We start from the raw sequence: 21,549 nt of genomic DNA on the forward strand, positions 1-21,549 counted from the left end.
TGAACACTAGCAACAATTGGCAGCTTTCTGTGAGACTGTCAGATTAAACAAAATGTATTTTTCTGAATCTTTCATCATTATGAATGAATCATCCTAGTGCATGTTTTGTGTGTGCATGTTTTGTGTGTGTGTGTGTGTGTGTGTGTATGTGTGTGTGTAAATTAACTATTTAAACATACTAAAATAATTTGACATTTACATTTATTTAAATTTGCGATGAGTCTCGATATTCTGAAATGTTTTTTTTCAAGTGGACATACTACTGAAATGTTGCTGATATAAAGCAATTGATAGTACGAAAGGTTTACATTTAAATTTGCTCTTACACAAAAATGACAAAATGAGGAGAAAGGTAACACAAATGCCTATTGCAGTAATGCCACCTACTGGACATAGTGGATGTTGACACAAAAGCCTGGGTTGTACTGAAATAATTCCTCAAAATGACCTGACCTAAAAAGGAAAGACAAATAAATGTTAGTAAAAACAATGTCAATCACATAAAAACTAAATAAGCAATTCTGTAAATGAAATGCAATTAAGTAATGCTGGTTTTGTTAATAAAAGAAAGCTCAAACAATTGTTTTGGAATATTGCAAACATTTATTATGGTCTTAAATCAGACATTCATCACAAATTAAGTTTGTATCTCAGCTCCAAAGGCATTTACAGCTGCATAAAATCTATTCGACCATATTGTTGATTCTCTTCAAAAATCTATATTATGCCTTGCCTTTATATTTCACAGAGAATGCACATATAAATACACATCAAGTTCATTGCCCTTAAAACATCTGACTGTAATACCATGCATAAGACCGAAAAAATGAACACATCACAAATTTGTTTTGAGAAATCATACAATTCCTATTACAAAAAGAAATGTCTGGTCTAGATACATTAAAATGATAAACTTCATGCAAACATGCAACACTTTTATCACTGAGAAACATTAAAGAGAACATTCACCCAAAAATATTTCATTTACTGTCATTTAATCACCCTCAGGCCATCCAAAAAAATGTACATTTTTAGCTAAAACTGTTAAACTTTCAGAGTCATCAAATGATATTCCACAGCTACTGTACCTGCACTTTGAGAGTCAAAAAGCACATTTTACAGGTAAAACTCAATGTATACCTACAGCTCTTGATGGTACATTAGGCTTTAGAAAGCACAAAAATCTGTGAAAGAAAATTAACATTATTTACAACAGGAGTGCCCAAACATAATGAAGGGCCAAAAACCAAACTTGATTGAGGCTGGTCGGCCGAAGGTAAATATGGGTGATTTCCTAATTTATTTAATAATGTTTAACAATGACTAGAAACATAGCCTTATATTAACTAATACTGTATTTTTTTTGACATTTTCTAATTAACTTATTACAGTAAAAACAAAACAATCTCATTTATAACAGAATTACATTAGATTTGCCTAGATTTGCTTGCCTTGATTAGTCCTTTATCCGTCGAGCGGCAGTATTTACATTTTAAAATAAAATATGAGTCATTTAATGAAAACATTTCATTTCAGATTGCTCTAAATTAAGAAAAAAAAGCAATTAAACAAAAAAAAAAAACAAAAAAAAAAGGTTACGTCAACCCTCTCTTATCATTCTCATTCACCTCTCAGATGGGATGGTGGGCCAAATCAAAGCTTACAATGGGCCAACTTTGGCATGCAAGCCCTACTTTGGGCATCTCTGATTTACAAAATTATACTACTGTTTGATACAAGTCATGTTGCAGTAGGTATTGCTGAAACTGTGGATTAAATATTGTAAATAATGTTAGTTTTCTTTCACAGAATGATCATTTTACTTTTATAAAAACTTCAATATATAAATTCTGTAGAAGCCACAGGTATTAATTTTGTTTTACCTGTATGTGTTTTTTTCACCATCAAAATGCCACTGACTTACATCTTAAGAAATACCAAGGCTAAAAAAAAAATCTTTAATGTTTTACAGAAGAAAAGTCACCTGCATCTTGGACAGTCTGAGGATGTAAAAGAATTAATTTTTACATACTATCCCATTAAAAGAACACTTACGCCGATTTCAAGGAACCGCTGAATAAAACAAGTTACTCACACAGTTTACATGGAAACACAACTAACAAGCTTGTAAGTTTACATGATTAAAGGTAACAACATGTTTTAAAAAGTCCAAAAGAGACTATTTCTATTTATGGATACATTTAAGTATTGCTATAATATACAGGAAAAAATAAATCTTTGTACAAACACAAATGTTTCCTTTCTGGAGTCGCGTGCTGAACTCCTGCAGAAAAGACAGAGGCAGTAAAAGTAATGTCTGTGTGGTGACCCACATTTGATCAGTCTCACTAGTTAGTACACACCATTAAACACTCACTAAATAATAAATCAAGTAATAGAGTGCTTGCCTAATGAGCCGATTACTTAAATAAGGTACTTAAGGTGTCAGTTAAGCCACTAGAGGCAGTGCAGATAAACACGCTCTGTGTCCAAACAACCCTACATCTGTATTATATAGTATACATTATGAGTACTATTAGGAGTACTACAGGTATGACTAAAATAAGCAGATAGAAAGTATAATGTAAAATGTACCTGGATGACTTCATGCTTTCTGTAAGATCCTGAAAAGGACTTTAACTATCCCATGATGCCACAGGAGAGAATTTTTGAATATCCAAGTGGAGCGACAAAACTTGTCACATGGCAGTGACATGAAAGATGATGTATTATATTCACTTCCACACGACATAGAACATATTATTTTAAATGGTCACAAAGAAAGTTTTCAGTCATATGTTGTATATAGTATTAAGTATGCGATTTCACAAGCACATACATTTATATATACACACCATACTGATTATTAATTTTCAGTATGAGTATATTTTACTATACAGACAAGCCATTTACAGGAAGTGGTTATATTTTATTAGGTAGGTCTATTCATGTATGAATGCAAAAACATCCATGTCTATTTGCATAAACTATTGCTGTTATGTGGAGTTTGCTGCTGTTATTTGTTTGCATTTTAAATATTGCATTTGGATGTTTTATTAATGATTGTCCTGGATAAAACATCTAAATTTGGTCTATTATTTGAATGCAAAATCCAGTGTGTTCATTTATACAGAGCTCTGAAAAAAAAAAACAGTTTTCTCTGAGGTATAGATTCAACAAATAGTTTGGTAGATTACAGAAATCAAAATACATGAAAAAAAATCCTTAAGTCATTAACTAAAAACCCATCTTTTCCATGAGCACCTGAGCCCTGATGAATGAAACCAAGACCCTCTTCTCTTCCCCTCATACAACAATTCAAAATTCTGATTTATTATCTCAGTTTTACTATGGTAATTCGAGTTTACTTGTTAAACTTCATTCGCTTTAAGTAAATGCTTTGATGTTCGCAGTATGATTCTAAACTGAGCCTTATAATAGCTTTTGTGTTAGTTTATCTTGTTTTTTTTTTTAGATTAGCTTGAGTGTTTTACCACCTGTGTAATTTTGAGTTTTGTAGTTTAATTAGTTTAGATCAGGTGTTTTGTGCACTGAAGATATCAGGTTTCATTTTCATTATTTATTTTTGTCGCCTAGTTTAGACAATAGACTTAAGGATTGTTTTGCTTTTTGTTTCGTTTTTTGATTTAGCTTACACTCATTGTTTTTGTAAAAAGAATATTGTAAATGTTTATTACTCTTTTTCGTTATTATTGTTACATCTTTTGTTTAACGATTGAGTAAAAAAAAGCTTAAAATTTTAAATTGAATCCTGCCTCATCCTTGATCTGTTGCACACATTACATTTATCTCACCTAAATGTTACAGCATGCCTTTCAAACATCATAAACTCGTAACTTGCCTTGGGTGAGTGGGCTTAAATCACCTATAGAAACATGTTCTCTTTTTCTCACTCTCTCAAAATAAAAAAATTCTATTATTTCTACTCAAGCGCTAAATTCTCTGAGCACTAACAAGTTGCTTTGTATAACTAGCACTTCTTGTGTGTATTGCCTCTTCTTGTTGAATTGCTGAATGCCTCCTCAATTGTAAGTCGCTTTGGACATCTGCAAAATGACTAAATGTGAATTGTAAAAAAAAGAATAAAAAAAGAATAAAAAATAAAATCTATACAGTCAGAGAAACTGTCTTTACAGTATATCTCAGTGCAGTTGTCACTTCAGTAAACTTAAACGGTATTACTTAGAAAAAGACATAAAATATCTGTGTATATATTTCTTGATCTACTATATCCTCTCTTTGAGTCAAAACTCAAACGTTAACAATCTCAAAACCTCATTTTGAGAGAAAACAACAACAGTGGAATGCTTTGAATTAGCACCCCAACAAAATGAGGTATTGTCCCTTGCATTTAAAAGTTAGCATAATCCTTGTATCTGAACTCCACTGGTGTGTTCAGAAAGATTGTTTCATGATGTCCTGTCAGTTCTGTCTGGACTAACTATACTCACATTCCTTCTTGGACGTATATATTAAGTATAAACAGATATTTATTATCAGACACATAAGGCGAATCCATGTTAAAAGACAGATAGACAGCCTTTAGATGATATTTTGTGTCAGCAAACTCTGTTCTTTAAAATGACAATTACCAGAAGGAAGTTTTCCAGTTTTAAAATCCAGGAATATCTTCTCTTATTTTATATTATATCTTACACCTTCATATTCTTCTTGATGTAATGCTGTAAGACCTACTGTGAACTTCCACATGCATCACAGCTGCAGGTTCTTCATCCATCAGAGCTCGGCCTTTACCGTGTTATTATTTACTCTGAGGTTTAGCTGAATTCACCAAAGCGGTGGAGAGAAAGGGAAGAACGGATACTGAGTGTCATCCTCATCCACAAAGAAACACTGGAAGTAGGGAATGTCCTCTGTTGAAGGAAAGACATCAGAGGATGCTTTAGAACTATTTAATGAAAAATAAATGACTGTGTTCTCCAGTTTCTGTAATAAAAACTCACCTTCCTCCACCTCTGGAATATCTTTGGTGATTTCAGGCTCTTCTCCTGCAGAAGAAATTGATGTGGAAAATATTAATCTAATAATTGTACTTGCAACCAGAATTTGGTAATATTAATGTTGTTTTTTTATGTGTGGAAAAAATCTATTATGCTTAAAATTATAATATCAATATGATTTAAAATAATATTTTTCAATTAGAATATAGTTTTTGTTACGTATTCATGTGATGCAAGTACTTTCCGAATTGATAATAAAATAATATTAACAACTATATTACATGTTTATTGAATATTTCCAGAATATATATGCCAGTCTGTTATAATGATTTCTGTGGGATGTGTGACAATGAAGGCAATGGTAATAATGCTGAAAATTATAAATAAATTATAATTAATAATTATATATAATTAATCTTAATTAATTTAAGCAATTATAGTTCAAAATATTCATATCATTAAACATTTTAATCAAATAATTAAAAGCAGCACTAATGAGCAAAAGACAATTTTCATAAACATTACAATTTATAATAAATAAAACACACACACACACACAACTATTACTTATACATTAGTTAGTTTATATTAAATTTCTATCTTACCTTTGACTTCCTTCTCAACAACAATTTCCTTCTCTATTGGCTCAACTACTGATTACAAAACATTTACAATATCAGGATACACAGAAGTGTAAATAAAATTCAAAAGTAAAGCAACAGAAAAGGAGCATACCTTTATCTTTGACCAACTCAGGTTCTAAAAACAAAAACAGAAAGTAAAAGCGTTTTTAATGTAGACGAAAAGGCTTTCAAATATGCTTCATGCATTCATTTTAACTGGGAATTTTTGCCATCTGCAGTCCCATTTGGATCAAGTGGGAATATTGTCAATATTCCCCTCTCAAGAAATATTTAATTCCAGTTGACATTTACAAATAGGTTTCAGCATGTACATAGCCATCTGCCTGTCCCATGATTAAACCATTAATAGTGAGGGGGAGAATATATGAAATATATTAAGAGTGTAAAAATACACAATTACTGCTGAAAAGCGAAATAGCATTGTTAAAGTCTGCATTAGTAAATATACCCTTCAAAAATCAGTTATAATACCTTTCTGTAAAGTTTCCTTTACTTCTTTGACCTTCTCAGGGATGATTCCTGTAATCAGAGGAAGATTTATATTCAAACAAACACTGATCCAACTACAACAACTTCAACTTGTATTCACTTTCCATCAATAAAACTGGGAGTAAGAGAATGTCGTGCGATGTGGTGATTTTTATGTAATTTATTTCTACAGAATAGACAAAATGTTAAATTTACCTTTCTTTTTAGGCTCCAGCGCAATCTTAACCTTTGGAGCCTCTTTGGCTTGGACAAAAAAGTGGACATAAATAAATAGTTACATAATTTGGTCAAACTTTACAAAGGAAGTTTTATTAGTTTTTACTAACATGAACTACTGTAAAAATGAACAATAATTGTACAGCATTGATTTCTCATAGTTCAACATTTACTGATGCATTATTAAAATATGAATTCTTGCATGTTAACATTAGGTAATGCACTGTGTGTTAACAAAAAGATAACAATTAGGGCTGTATTTTTGTTAAATATCACTAGCAAATAAGAATAAATACTGAGATGCATTGTTTATTCATAAAACAGCTAAATGAGCAAATAAAATATTTAAACTAATATAGACAATGTATCACAGCACTCACTTCTGTAAACAGTCAAATCACATTTATTTTTGTGTTTTACATCATCTAAACTGCTGAGACAGCGTTCAGACACACCTTTCTTTGCAGGCACTGGTTTCGTGATGTTTTTTAGAGATTCACGCTCTGTTTTAGGGGAAAAAAAACTAGTTAAGCTGATTGAAAGCTTCAGTTTAATCACAGGACAAAGACAGACATCATTTACACTTAAAATACAAAACTGGTGAAAAAACTAATTTTAAATATTGCTCCTACAAAACACATTTTCATTATTATCCCATTATTATTCTATTTTAAAAGTTATACATTTAGCTGGTTTACATCCAAAGTCAAAAAAATTAATTTCTCTCATAATGTAGACATAATAGTCTACATAGTTAAATAGTTAAAGTCGTTATAGCCTGATTCTGTAAGATGCTGTTCAAGCACGAGAGAAAAACGTTCTCCTAATTCAGTGTCATCAGATAAGATGCTGAAATACAGCAACAGTGTTTCTGACCTGCCAGCTGTTATACTCTGCTCGGGGAGCTCATTAAGGCACACAGACACATCACATGCAATACATCCCAGCATTATAGAGCAAACAATATTACTTGCGTGAAACTTAACAAGTATATAACGTTAAGCCATGCAATTCCCAAAAAATTAAAATAAAAGTATGTTACTGATACTCTGCTGGCTGAATTGCATGTTGATTTTAACTGGGAGCCATTTATGTTTCATTTAGTTTGTATTGTGTAATAATTACCATGGTATGTGTTTTTCTGTCATTTCTAAATGCCACTTTATTTGTGCCACTCTATTAATCAATTTATTAGTGGGACAGTATATGTGTGTCAAACATTTTGGTGAAATACATTTATTTGGGCTGGTTATATACAGGGTTTCTGCAGACTTCAAGTTAAATTTAAGACATTTTTAAGACCATTATGAATGAAATTTTTATTTAGTTAAAAATCACATTTTTTAAATAAAAAGTTAAGTTTTATTGAAATAATTGTTGGTGATTTTATGTCTGTTAACAGCCAGATTGAGCAGCTACAGTATACATGAACAAAGGAAAATTAAGACCTGTTTAAAAAACATTTAAGACCTACAACACAATATTTCAGTGGATTTAAGACATTTAAGACTTTTAAGACACTGTGAACACCCTGTATATATTTGGAAATAAAAAAAGAAATTGACTTTTGCGATGACGATACTCCATTTAAATGGCATAAGATGCCATCTGACGGTGACACAAAGATGTTGTTTTTAATTCCTATTAGATCGCATTCTCAAAATGATCAGTCCAGGAGGTGGCGCTGATCGACAGCAGTATTAATTCAAATATGTTAAAAACAAATAAAATAGATTAAAGCTGTTGTTTCAAAGCAGTCCAAATGTGACTGTTTATACACATCAATCTGTTGACCAGAAGTTCGGAGCATCCTCCTTCAGCATACAGCCAAAGCATAATGAGTAATTTTGCATCCTATGAAAAAGGTCAAAACTGTACATACATAATCTCTGAAAAAAGGAGAAATTATTGAATAAGTTTTAAATAATGGATGTCAATTACCTGTTTTAATATGTGCAGTCCTAGTAGCATTGATCAGAGCGTGGTCTATAACAGAAAAAAAACTATTTTCAGTCACTCCCAGGTAAGCATTGCAAAACAAATCAATCACAATTTCTGGAAAAAGTTATACAGCCTTCTTGGTAGTAGCTCAATATATTTAAAATTCAGAACTAGCTTGTGAAATTGACAAATATGAATACCTCTTTTTGCTTTTTCCTTGACTGCTGGTTTTACTTTCACACCAATAGTCTCTGGCTCTGTAAAGGATATTAGTAGCACGTGTTTTAAAAACAATAATTTACACTTTACATCATTATTATTATTATTATTATTATTATTATTATTATTATTATTATTATTATTATAAGTGAGTTTTTTTGTTTGCAACCTTTGATCGTTCTGTTGTCCATCCGTAAAAGTGTGATTTGATTCTGAGTGGACTCCAGATCGCTTTTCATTTCTCCAATGTCCTTCCTTAGCAAGTCCAGGAGAGACAGTTTTTGGTTGATGGAGTTTAGGAGCTCCAGGTCCAGACCAATAAGACCAACTTCATCTGTGTATTCACAAGGGTTTTGATATTGTTAGTGTGAAAATCTGTTGTCATTCAGACAGACCCTGCAGAAACCCTACAGCTGAAGTCAGAGTTATTAGCTCCCCTAAATTATTAGCCCCCATTTATTTTTTCCCCAATTTCTGTTTAAAAGAGAGATTTTTTCAACACATTTCTAAACATAATAGTTTTAATAACTCATTTCTAAAAACTGATTTATTTTATCTTTGCCATGATGACAGTAAATAATATTTGACTAGATATTTTTCAAGACGCTTCTATACAGCTTAAAGTGACATTTAAAGGCTTAACTAGGTTAATTAGGTTAACTAGACAGGTTAAATTAGGCAAGTTATTGTATAATGATGGTTTGTTCTGTAGACTATCGAAAAAATATAGCTTTAAGGGGCTAATAATTTTGACCTTAAAATGTTTTTTTTTAATTAAAAGCTGCTTTTATTCTAGCTGAAATAAAACAAATAAGACTTTTTCCAGAAGAAAAAATATTATCAGACATACTGTGAACATTTCTTTGCTCTGTTAAACATCATTTAGGAAAATTTAAAAAAAGGGAACAACATTTCAAAAAAAGGGGGGGATCAATAATTCTGACTACAACAAAAAAAGTTTTAAAAAGTACCATTTTATTTCATTAAACAATTTACTTTTGATTATTCACTTATAATTATTTTAATTTCAATTTATTACTAATAATAATGGTTTTAGTTTAATTAACTATAATAATCCTGACTCTCACCTTTTTTGGGTTCTGGTTTAAGTGCCTTTTCTTCGACAACTTCGGGCACTGAAAACAGTATTATTTATTGTTATAATCATATTTTACAACAAGAATATTTAAACAAATTGCAACAATGTGTACTGGATTATTTCATTGATATCAGTGCTGTACCTTTCTTTACAGGAGCAAGTTTGACTTTTTCTTTGATGACTTCTATTAAGGTGATATAAAAATGTTTAGAAAAACAATTGGTCATAATTCATGCTGTTAACAAACCATTAATTAAGACTATGGGCCCTATCATACACCCGGCGCAGTGTGGCGCAAGGCGTGACGCAGTAGTCTTTTGGTAGTTTCAGCTTGGCGCAAGAGTCGTTTTGAGGCGTTGCGCTACGCTGTTTAAATAGCAAATGCATTAGCGCTCATTTTTTCACCCATAGGCGTTCTGAGGCGGACCGCTGGCGCGTCGCTATTTTGAGAATCTTTAATAGAGTTTTCATTAGACCAAAACTAACCCGGTCAAAACTCCGGCGCAGAGTTGCGCCTCGCTTACGCACTGCTTAATACGCACAAGAGAGCAATAGGCAAATATCTTTACATATTAAAAAATTTAAATATTAAGGATATATATAGGATATAATAAGAATAGATATAGAATATAAATATAAAGGATTAAAATATTACAAAACATATTATTTTCTAGCCTACATAAATATGAAAAACCACTGCTTTTATGTCTTCTTCATCTCGGGAGGCTTTTTCAGTGCATTCATAACAATTTGCTTTTGTATAATGTTATTATTATTAGCAAAATTATTTATTATATCCATATTTATATTTGTTTTATTAAAAACAAGCTTAGATTTGCCCACCTGTCAGGTTTTAGACCATAAGGGGCACAGCATGTGTTTTAGGATATAACTCAGGTTTTTGAGCACATTTTGCTATTATTATTCATTTATTCGTTTGCTGGAAATTAGAACTGAATTTAGAAATAGTTTTGAAATGAATATTTGAGCTTAACAAACAAAAGTATTTATTTATAGACTAATTGATGTCTGTGCGTAAAGGTTTCCCTATCAAAGAGCGAAAGTGAAAGTGATCCATTATCTCTCATTCTCACGCAGTAGAAGCTCTGTTTAACAGTTTTCTGTTGCAATAGTTAACTGTTTGTTTGTAAAATGCTCATTTTTTCCACTTAGACTTACTTTGCGTCCTGTAAATAGCGAATGCACTCTTGGCGCGACGCAGCTGACTCTTAAAGGGAATGGGAGATGAGACTCTAATTGGTTTATTCTTGAAACACACCTATAACTCATTAAGAAAATAAACTCAACCCTTTTAGACCATGCGCCGAAGCGCAAGACAGATTTCCCGTCCTTAAATTAGCAAAAACGCGTCCTGACACGCCCTGAAAGCATTTGCGCCCTGCGTTTTGCGCATGGACCATCAAAATAGAGCCCTATAACCTAAATATACTACTAATTAGAAGCTTATAGTTCGTAAGGTAGAACTTAGGTTTAGGTTTTAGGAAGGATTAGGGGTGTAGATAATAAGATAATCTTATATATAACTACTATAGTACTAATGAACAATTAATATATTAATAATAGGGAAGTAATAAACCAAGTTTTGCAAGTTAATAGCATGCACTGTGACAAACTAAAGTGTTACCAAATATTTTGATAACAACGAGCAAAATATAATGAATAACAGTTAACCAAACCTTTCTTCTGAGGTGCTGGTTTGGCTTTCTCTTTAGCAACTTCAGGCTCTTCAAAACAAAATAACAGGAACTTCATTGTCAAATAATGTAGTTAAAAATATTAACAAGCAAATTCTTACATTTAATCTCACTGACCAATATATAACATCTCACCTTTTTTGGGTTTAGGTTCAGGAGCCTTTTCTTTCACAACTTCAGGCTCTTCAAAACAAAACAAAGAGGAATTTAGTCAAATAATGTACTTGGATGTACAATTTTAATGTCTGAACGGCTAACAAGTATATGAAATTCTTATATTATTTTTGATTGCTATGATTGACCAGTATTTGAAAAATGGACAGTGGCGAAACATCTTACCTTTTTTGGGTTTCGGTTCAGGAGTCTTTTGTTTCACAACTTCAGGCTCTGTAAAACGGTTTATAAAAATGGTAATGTATCATGCTGCTAAAAAAAAGTCAGAAAAGCAGAACAATTTCATTGATATTCATACCTTTCATTATAGAAGCTGGTTTAACTTTCTCCTTAATTTCAGCCACTGAAAAGATAATTGTGAAAATATTTAGAAAGAATAAAAGCATGGTCATTTAACCTGGAGGTACAATCTTACTACGTCTTACCTTTCTTCTCAGGAGCTGCTTTAACTTTCTTTACTTCAGCCAATTAAAAGTTTATAAAATAAAAATAAAAAAGTTTCAATGCAAACAAAAGACCCCAAAAATATTGATTTCTGTTTGGATTAATTTTAATTTACACACTAAATCACTATTTCTTCTCAGGAGCTGGTTTAGTTTTCTAACTTAAGCCTCTAAAGAAGCACAAATAAAATAAAAAATAAATTTAAAAAAATTATTAATAATATAAAAAATAATAAAACAAACAATTAATTAATTAAGTCAATAAAAAAGTATTAAATAAAAAAAATCTCATAAAAATAAATAATTACATAAATAAGTAAAAGAAAAATACAATAAAATTTATAAAAAAAAACAAGAATAAATTAAATTTAATTATAAAAAATAAAATAAAAACAAATTCATTATTAAAATAAATAAATATATAATAAAAATTTAAATTAATAAAATAAATTTCTGACCTTAAGTAAATGTTATAATTTTATTAAACTCTAAAAAACGCATTTTAACTTATGCAGTACCTTCCTTCAGGATGGCTGGTACAGCTTTTTCTTTGATGACTACAGCTTCTGAATTATTGGCAATGCAAAACAATACTTTAAAATACTTTAAAGTTAATTTATCATAACAGTATGACAGTATTAATCTCACAAAAATACCTTTCTTTGGTGCTGGTTTTGGCTTTTCTTTGGTTATTTCAGGTTCTGTAAAAGATAACAGGATAATATTACAACAGCAAACAAAAGTATAGACAGTTATGTGATTTTTTTAATTGTCTATTTGATAAGTACCCTTTTCTTTAGCAACTGGTTTTGCCTTTTCCTTTGGAACCTCAACTAAAAAGGAGTGACAATTAAGGATTTGCATAAGAAGTAAAACAATCTTGAATATGAATTTAGTTTACTTTATTTAAAATTTGACAAGGTACCTTTTTTTGTAGGTTCTGATTTTGGTTCAGGTGCTTTTTCCTTATGAACCTCAGGCTCTAGAAAACAGCATGTATGTAAACAGTAGTAAAAACGTATTTCATAATTATAAGATGATTTCATTAACATCTATACCTTTCTTTAACGGAGCTGGTTTAACTTTCTCCTTGATGACTTCAACCTCTATAATGATAATATTACAAAAATATTAACATAAAGGACACATTTTCTTAATGCAGTATTATAATAACGGCAATTTGATGACAGAGTAAATCAAACCTTTCTTTTCAGGAGCTAGTTTAGCTTTCTCTTTAATGACTTCAGCCTCTAAAATAATGAGAATTTAAAATGTTTATATTATTTTTGTCTTAAAACTAACACCACAAATATGGCTAGACATTTTTACAAATCAAAAGTGGCATAATACCTTTCTTTGGTACTGGCTTCGGTTTTTCTTTGGTTATCTCAGGTGCTGTAAAACATTCAGTCATTTGTCAGGCAGAATGTCAATTTCAATGCTTAACTTTTACAAATGTTGAGTTTAAAATCACGCATTTTAGCTGTAAGAAGATCTCACCTTTTTTTGTTGTCAGTTCAGGAGCCTTTTCCTTAACAACTTCAGGCTCTATAAAATAAAAAAATTTATAATGAATAATCATCATGCAGCAGAAAACAGCAAGAGGATTTGATTGTCATCTATACCTTTCTTTACGGGAGCTGGTATAACTTTCTTTTCAATGACTTTAGCCTCTGAAATATGAAAATAGTTTGAATATGAGATTTAATTTGGTATTTAACTTGGGCAAAAGTGAACATATTAGGTTTACACTAATACCTTTCTTCTCGGGAACTGCTTTTGGTTTCTCCTTGATGACTTCAGCCTCTAAAGTTCATAAATAAAAATTATTTTTTAGCATGATTCTATATTTTTTTTAATGTTTTTTTGATTACATGACAAAGTATTTCCAACCTTTCTTCTCAGGGACTGGTTTAGTTCTGTCTTTGATGACTTCAGCTACTAAAATATTAGTATAAAACACAAAGCATTAGCTTTTTTTAAAAATTTGCTTTAAGGGAATCCTATTTTACAAATATATCACAGTACCTTTCTTTGCTGCTGGCTTTGGTTTTTCTTTGGTTATTTCGGGTGCTACAAAATATGTAGTTTTAATTTGTACAAATTTGAAATTATTTTGGAAATACTTAAGTTTAAAATGTTGAATTACATCAAATAAAATTCAATTAAAACAAATGCTTTTCTGATTTTGGCTATGTGATCTCACCTATTTTTGGTGCAAGTTCGGGCGCTTTTTCTTTTACAACATCAGACTCTAAATATTTTATTTATTGAATTTAATACGTCATTATAAAACAATGACTACATTTTCATGGACATCAGTAATCAAATTATATGTCTTAATCTGGATAAGAAAATAATATGATTAAGGTGTTTACATGAGCTGCTTTTTGAAGGTTCCTTTCATGAACATTTTACATGTTGTAGCACATAATTCGATTAACGTTATTGCGTCATCGCGCTATCCACAGTTTCTCTGGATTTTTATATTATTTCGGGTCTTTCATTTTTACTTTGTTAACTTTAACTGCAGTTTGGCAATTTCACTTTCATTCAGGAACATTTCATGAATACCCCTGTGACAAACAAGATATTGGATGCGAGTGTAAACTGCTGGAAATTTCCACCATATGGGGAAAAAATCCTCTGCATTTCGCAATGTAGGTGTCTGTAGTGCTTTACTGACTCAGTAGGTGCAGAGATTAGTGTCAAATAACCCTGTGTGTATGGAATATCCTCTCACAAAATGCAATGAAAATACTACATGATGGTGTTTAATATGTCTGTACTGCCTTTCAATAATGCATCTATAATCGGCATACTCCACATGTCTTAATTCCATTTCTGTTTATTTTGAATATGACCTTAATCAGATTAAATTAATCAGGAGTTGATATTTACTTGGTAGACTCTTAATCAAAGTATTGCCTTAATGGTATTAAAATCAGAATATTGGTGTCCATGTAAACATACCCAATGACTTACAATACAATAAAACACAAAACAAGATGATTTCATGAATATCTATACCTTTCTTTATAGGAGCTGGTTTAGTCTTTTTGATTTTAGCTTCTGGAATTACGAAAATATTTAGAGAACGAGAAAAAAAAAAACTTCAGCATCATCACTGAATTTGAGAACAATTTTAGCCTAATTTTTAACCTTAACTGTACCTTTTTTTTCTCAGGTTTAGGTTTCTCTTTTATGACTTCTAAAGTGTTAATATTAAACAAAAAATGCTTTTTAGCATGATATTACATTTTCAAACATAACTTTCATAACAATTTTAAAATAATCAAACCTTTCTTCTCTGGCGCTGGTTTCACTTTCTCTTTGATAACTTCAGGTTCTGAAATTGTGAATATGTAAACATCAAAAGAGATATAATACAAATAATTTAGTATTAAAGCAATTAAACAGGCAGAAAAAAACTAACCTTTTTTGGGTTTTGGTTCAGGAGCCTTTTCTTTAGGAACTTCAGGCTCTACAGATTTTTATTAATGTGATAATTGAGTTATAAATAGTAGTGGAAAATCGACAGTGTTTGTGTTGATTTTAATAATATCCATACCTTTCTTTACAGGAGCAGGTTTAATTCTCTCCTTTATGACTTCAGCCTCTGAAATGGCAATAATATTATTTTTAAAAATATATAACGTAACAGTAACAGTAATAAATATAAAATAAATGACATAACAGTTATAATATAAGTTAATGAGAGCAAAATGCTAATTTTATGTTTAATACAAACACAATGTCAATAAAAAAAACTCTTACCTTTCTTCTCAGGGACTGGTTTAATTTTCTCCTTCACTTCAGCCTCTGAAAATATTTGTATCGTTTTAGCATTAAACAATTGTTTCTTTACTCATTTTATGTTATTTTAACTGTAAACAATAAATAAAACCTTTTTTCTCAGGGGCTGGTTTTACTTTCGCTTTGATGACTTCAGCTATAATTGTGAAAAATATAAAAAAAAACATATTAGACAACAGTACTAATCTATTCTGGAAGTGGGAAAATGCATTAAAATGTCTTATCTGTTTGCGTTGTTGTATATAAAAAAAAACAATCTCACTCTTTTTAGGTTTTGGTTCAGGAGCCTTTTCTTTAGGAACTTCTGGCTCTGTAAAATAGGTTTATTTTATGTGATAATTTAATTACTACAAAGGCAACAACAAAAGCAATGGAATATGAATAATATCCATACCTTTCTTTACAGGAGCTTGTTTAACTTTCTCCTTGAACACTTCAACCTCTGAAATGGCAATAATAATATTTATAGACTATTATTAGAGAATATTATAGGTTATTATTATATATCATCCTAATATTACCTCTTACCTTTGTGCACAGGAGCAGGTGTAGCTTTCTCCTTTACTTCAGCCTCTAAAATGTAACAAATTTGTAATTGAAAGAGAAATCTACCCTATTTAATTATTTTCACACATCAAATGATTTTAACAGATAAACTAGTAAATCAAATCTTTATCTTTTGGGGCTGGTTTAGCTTTCTCTTTTATGACTTCAGCCTCTGCAATGACGAGGCAATATTAATGATTGATGAGGCATTATTAATGTGATTTTAAAACTGACCTACACTGTAAAACATTTACAAAAATCAGCAGTTTTCCATATTTTGTGCTTGATGTTTTTATTTTTCCCCATTTATTTATGAATTTGAATTGCATTATGGGCCCTTAATCTTTCTTCCAAAACTTTTTAACCTTAAAAAGTTTGAAAAAAGTTACTTCTACTTACATTTTTAATAGTTTAAAGTGCCATTTGTTTGGCTGGTGTTGTATATTACGCTACAAAAACCTTATATAAATAAACTGCTAGTGCATTTTCTGTTATTTGACAGACTTATTTTTCTATATATTATTTCTTATACATTATAATGTTAACAGTTATATTTTACAGTACAGGACTGGTGTTATTCTTATGAATAAATTAAAGAAATTACCTTTCTTTGGTGCTGGCTTTGGTTTTTCTTTAGTAATCTCAGCTACTGGAAAACATGAGAGTTAAGAACTTGACAATAGCAGCAGTGATAATAATTATATATATCAAATCAAATATACCCCAATAAACATTACTTGTAATAACCATGTTTAAGATAAATTGGCAATATTAGCTAATATACTAATTATTTATACCTTTTTCCCTAGGGATTACTTTTGCCTTTTCTTTTGGAGCTTCAACTAAAAGAAATTAGATAAAATAAACAAAGTTTCAGAGCAAAACTTCCAATATAAATGGAACAAAGACAAAATGGGAACTTCACGCATCAAAACAGTAAAAGTGTAACCCAGCTAAAATGCCATTCTGTATAATATTTTCCAAAAAATAAACTCTCAGACATATCTATAAAGTAGTTTGCATGTTCTCCCTGCATTCGCGTGGGTTTCCTCCGGGTGCTCCGGTTTCCCCCACAGTCCAAAGACATGTGGTACAGGTGAATTGGGTAGGCTAAATTGTCCGTAGTGTATGAGTGTGTGTGTGGATGTTTCCCAGAGATGGGTTGCGGCTGGAAGGGCATCTGCTGCGTAGAAACTTTCTGGATGAGTTGGCGGTTCATTCCGCTGTGGCGACCCCAGATCAATAAAGGGACTAAGCCGACAAGAAAATTAATGAATGACTGAATGAATGAATGAATGAATGAATGAATGAATGAATGAATGAATTAATTAATTAATTAATTAATTAATTAATGTACATATCTATAACAGACATAATTTGACAATACGTCCTTCCATCAAAATTACTACTTTTTATCCTTTTTTCAGACAAAACAGTAAAGTGTAAACCAGCTAAAATGGCATTCTGCAAAATATTTTCCAAAAAATAAATTGTCAGACATCTCTATAACAGAAATAGTTTGACAACACATCAAATTCTTCCATCAAATCACTACATTTTACCCTTGTGTAAGAAAGACATTTATTATTATTATTATTTTACAAAATAATAACATTTTATACAATAACTTATTTTAAATATATGTTGTTTTAATTATTATGCAAACATATACAAATTGCAGAAGAAAAATCAAGTACAAAAATAAAACAGTGATGTGTGTGTACAGTTGTAAGTTGGTAAGAGTTGAAATATATAAAAACAAAAGGAAGCTATACAAAGATACAACATTCATAACAACAAGTATAATTATAGTAGAAAGCAGAAACCATGATGATAATAATAACAGTACTATAATAAAAAAAAAAGCTCATTTGTTGTGGACCTCAAATGTCAGTTAAAAACGTCTGACATCCAGCATGAAACCATAAAAGTTTTCATTCATTTTCATTTCGGCTAAGTCCCTTTATTAATCTGGGGTCACCACAGCATATGTCACCAGCATATGTTTTACACAGCCGATGCCTTTCCAGCTGCAACCCATCACCGGCAAACACCCATCCATTCTCATTAACACACATACACTACGGACAATTTGGCTTACCCAATTCACCTGTACCGCATGTCTTTGGACTTGTGGAGGAAACCGGAGCACCCGGAGGAAACCCACGCAAATGCAGGGAGAACATGCAAACTCCACACAGAAATGCCAACTGACCCAGCCGAGGCTCGAATCAGCGACCTTCTTGCTGTGAGGCAACAGCACTACCTACTGCGCCTCCGTGTCGCCACCATAAAAGTATATTTTATATATTTAATAGGTCAGAATAAGCACCTATTAATTTACATAAATATGTCATAAAAACAGATTTAACATATTGGCAGAAATGAGAGACATCTTAAAGCTAACATATTCATAACAAAAGCCAAAATCTTTGATTCTATAGGACATAAAAGAATGCTTTCTATATATATATATATATAACTTAAGTCTCATCTTTGATATAGGATATGACATCAGTGAAATAAAAATGTATTGTAAAAACACAAAAATGATACCTCTCTCAGGTTCTGGTGTTGGTTCAGGCACCTTTTCTTTGGGAAGCTCTGGCTCTGTTAAAAAAAAAAATATATGGTTTGTTTGCTAACAAATCCTAGTACTTCATGTAAGTATCAGTTCTTATAGATTATTTAATTAAATTCAAACCTTTCTTTATAGGAGCTGGTTGAACCTTTTCCTTGACTTTAGGCTCTGAAATGATGATTGTAATTGATTATAACATTTAAAGGTTATATGAGTATTGGCACTGATTTGATAATTAACACAGTAAATCAAACCTTTCTTCTTAAGGGCTGGTTTAGCTTTCTCTTTGATGACTTCAACCTCTACAAAACAGAAAAAAGAAGAATAATGCAGTCTCATCATGTCAAGCAACACATTTTTAATAGTATCAGTATATAAACCACACAAAATGTGTGCTGAAAAAAGAAATCCCCTTTTTGGGGTTTTGGTTCAGGAGCCTTTTCTTTAGCAACTTCAGGCTCTATAAAACAGCATTCATGTGATAAATCATCACTGCATTAAGAAAATCAGCAATTCAGGTTTATTTCATTGACACCCCTACCTTTCTTTTCAGGAGCAGGTCTAACTTTCTCCTTGAGAACCGCTGCAAAAGAAAATATAATAAAGTATTTATGAATTATAAATTTTTAATGAGAAAAAATATTCTTGATAAAGGCACTTGTAATGATAACTTCTACCTTTTTTCTCAGGGGCTGGTTTGACTTTCTCCTTGATGACTTCTACCACTAAAGAATTAAAAATATAAAACATTTAACAGTATTTTTTAATTTTATAATATAATTTATTAATGATAAAATTAGCAATGGAATATATTTTCACACACATCAATAGCTCCTACCTTTCTTTTCAGGAGCTGGTGTACGTTTCTCCTTAATAGCTTCAGCCTCTGAAATGTTAGAATATGTCCAAAATATTAAAATCTTACAACAAGAATAGTCATTAAACTAACAATAAGATGCATACTGTACCTTTCTTTGGTGCTGCCTTAGGTTTTTCTTCTGCAAATCAGAAGAGTTTAAAGATAAATGGGTCACACTTTATAACAAGGTTTCATTAGTTTATGGATTTACTAACAAAAATAATTATGAGCAGTACTTGCACAGCATTTATCAATCATAATTCACCATTTACTAAGGCATTATTAACATCCAAACTCATGCCTGTAAACATTACTAAATACACTGAGTTAACATAAACTAACAATGAACGACTGCATTTTCATTAACTAACATCAACAAATACTGAAATAAAATAAATGTATCATTCATTGTTTGTTCATGTTAGTACATGGAATAACCAACATTAACTAATACAACCTTATTGTAAAATGTTACCGATAAATGTTAAAACCCGTAATAACAGTGTCAAATATTTGACTTCTAACAATGCATTCTCAAGTAAAAGTGTTCATATAAAACATAAAAACTACATTGTAAAATATGCAGGATTCAACATAATTCATTTGTGTTGTCCCAACTCAATTAAGTTAAATTAAATTTAAGTGGATTGAACATAATACAATTAAGCTGTCCCAAAATAATCTAAAGAACTGTGTAGTTTCAGCTCATTTAAAATACATTTTTTGAACAAACAGTAAAAATATATATATTTGAGTGTAAACAGATATTTCTTATTTCAACGTTTTTTTTTTTTTTTTGCAGACAAAAAAAAACTGTGTTTGAAAATATGTAAAATTAATACCTTTCTTTGTAATAAATGTGTATACATAAATTCCTTGACATCCATACCTTTCTTTACAGGTGCAGGTTTAACTTTCTCTTTGGCGAGTTCAGCCTCTATAACATTAATATTGTTGATTCGTTAAATAATATTTTGATATAAAAAGAAAATTAAAATGAAGGACAGAGGTGAAACATCCCACCTTTTTTGGGTTTTGGTACTTTTGCAACTTCAGGCTCTGTAAACAGGTTTAAAATAGATTGATTTGTGCGAAAATGACTCCAAATGCAGCAAGATTTGACTGGTATCCATACCTTTCTTTACAGGTGCAGGTTTAACTTTCTCTTTGATAATTTCAGCCTCTATAATGGTGATATTGTAAATATGTTAAGATAAGGAATAATATTTTGATGAAAAAAAAAAAGACAATGAGGAAACATCTCACCTTTTTGGGGTTTTGATTCAGGAGCCTTTTCCTTCACAACTTCGGGCTCTATAAAAAGGTTTAAAATAGATTTATTCAAGTGAAAATGGAAGCAAATGCAGAAAAGGTGGTTGATATCCATACCCTTCTTTAAAGGAGTTGGTTTAACTATCTCCTTGGCTACTTCAGCCTCTGAAAAAGCAATAAATTAAATATATTTAGAGAATGCACTGTACATGAATGTCTGAATTTGTCCTTACATAAACAGAAATCACTCATGAAGCTAAGATAAACTCATACCTTTCTTCTGGTTTAACTTTCTCATTAATCACTTCATCATAATTATAATATATAATAGATCATAATATAATAGATCATAATATAAAATAGTATTAAGATAAAGCAAGTCTATTTTAGTCTGCACTGCATAAATAAAGACAATTTTTTTAATTGTCTTACATCAGATTTGTTTAATCCTCTAGAATATAAACTAATGCCTTTTTAAATAAATTAATTTGAAAACATTAAAAAAAATAACTAAAGTGTTTTATCTATCTATCTATCTATCTATCTATCTATC

The 21,549-nt window shown here is 30.7% G+C and overlaps 1 protein-coding gene across 52 annotated transcripts in view; it reads right to left on the minus strand.

The window, feature by feature from the left end:
• Positions 1-580: 580 nt before the first annotated feature.
• si:ch211-266g18.10 overlaps positions 581-21,549 on the minus strand; it is a 53,277-nt gene continuing 32,308 nt past the window's right edge. For 6 of the 52 annotated variants that reach the window (XM_087289112.1, XM_087289105.1, XM_087289095.1 and 3 more), the window contains 48 exons: positions 21,114-21,161; positions 20,991-21,038; positions 20,860-20,907; positions 20,748-20,783; positions 20,614-20,661; positions 19,834-19,863; positions 19,704-19,751; positions 19,543-19,590; positions 19,407-19,448; positions 19,120-19,167; positions 18,989-19,033; positions 18,841-18,894; positions 17,082-17,126; positions 16,889-16,933; positions 16,267-16,311; positions 16,133-16,180; positions 16,001-16,048; positions 15,830-15,874; positions 15,700-15,744; positions 15,494-15,541; positions 15,359-15,406; positions 15,224-15,271; positions 13,816-13,863; positions 13,681-13,728; positions 13,548-13,595; positions 13,423-13,470; positions 13,273-13,317; positions 13,125-13,172; positions 12,981-13,028; positions 12,848-12,904; positions 12,711-12,755; positions 12,579-12,623; positions 11,778-11,822; positions 11,645-11,692; positions 11,441-11,488; positions 11,288-11,335; positions 9,733-9,774; positions 9,580-9,627; positions 8,661-8,825; positions 8,473-8,529; positions 8,273-8,317; positions 6,787-6,834; positions 6,311-6,358; positions 6,098-6,145; positions 5,718-5,741; positions 5,588-5,635; positions 4,986-5,030; positions 581-4,895 (listed from right to left, as the gene is read on the minus strand). In XM_087289112.1, coding sequence (XP_087145238.1) covers positions 4,810-4,895; positions 4,986-5,030; positions 5,588-5,635; positions 5,718-5,741; positions 6,098-6,145; positions 6,311-6,358; positions 6,787-6,834; positions 8,273-8,317; positions 8,473-8,529; positions 8,661-8,825; positions 9,580-9,627; positions 9,733-9,774; positions 11,288-11,335; positions 11,441-11,488; positions 11,645-11,692; positions 11,778-11,822; positions 12,579-12,623; positions 12,711-12,755; positions 12,848-12,904; positions 12,981-13,028; positions 13,125-13,172; positions 13,273-13,317; positions 13,423-13,470; positions 13,548-13,595; positions 13,681-13,728; positions 13,816-13,863; positions 15,224-15,271; positions 15,359-15,406; positions 15,494-15,541; positions 15,700-15,744; positions 15,830-15,874; positions 16,001-16,048; positions 16,133-16,180; positions 16,267-16,311; positions 16,889-16,933; positions 17,082-17,126; positions 18,841-18,894; positions 18,989-19,033; positions 19,120-19,167; positions 19,407-19,448; positions 19,543-19,590; positions 19,704-19,751; positions 19,834-19,863; positions 20,614-20,661; positions 20,748-20,783; positions 20,860-20,907; positions 20,991-21,038; positions 21,114-21,161 — 2,381 coding nt within the window. In that variant the 3' untranslated portion in view covers positions 581-4,809. Of the gene's footprint in view, positions 4,896-4,985; positions 5,031-5,587; positions 5,636-5,717; positions 5,742-6,097; positions 6,146-6,310; positions 6,359-6,786; positions 6,835-8,272; positions 8,318-8,472; positions 8,530-8,660; positions 8,826-9,579; positions 9,628-9,732; positions 9,775-11,287; positions 11,336-11,440; positions 11,489-11,644; positions 11,693-11,777; positions 11,823-12,440; positions 12,489-12,578; positions 12,624-12,710; positions 12,756-12,847; positions 12,905-12,980; positions 13,029-13,124; positions 13,173-13,272; positions 13,318-13,422; positions 13,471-13,547; positions 13,596-13,680; positions 13,729-13,815; positions 13,864-13,950; positions 13,996-15,223; positions 15,272-15,358; positions 15,407-15,493; positions 15,542-15,699; positions 15,745-15,829; positions 15,875-16,000; positions 16,049-16,132; positions 16,181-16,266; positions 16,312-16,407; positions 16,457-16,888; positions 16,934-17,081; positions 17,127-18,840; positions 18,895-18,988; positions 19,034-19,119; positions 19,168-19,277; positions 19,326-19,406; positions 19,449-19,542; positions 19,591-19,703; positions 19,752-19,833; positions 19,864-20,613; positions 20,662-20,747; positions 20,784-20,859; positions 20,908-20,990; positions 21,039-21,113; positions 21,162-21,549 lie in introns of all 52 variants that reach the window. The other 46 variants (XM_087289111.1, XM_087289110.1, XM_087289085.1 and 43 more) reach the window with 29 other exon arrangements.

This window comes from Danio rerio, chromosome 17, assembly GCF_052040795.2.
Source record: "Danio rerio strain M-AB ecotype USA chromosome 17, GRCz13ab, whole genome shotgun sequence".
Taxonomy (NCBI): domain Eukaryota; kingdom Metazoa; phylum Chordata; class Actinopteri; order Cypriniformes; family Danionidae; genus Danio; species Danio rerio.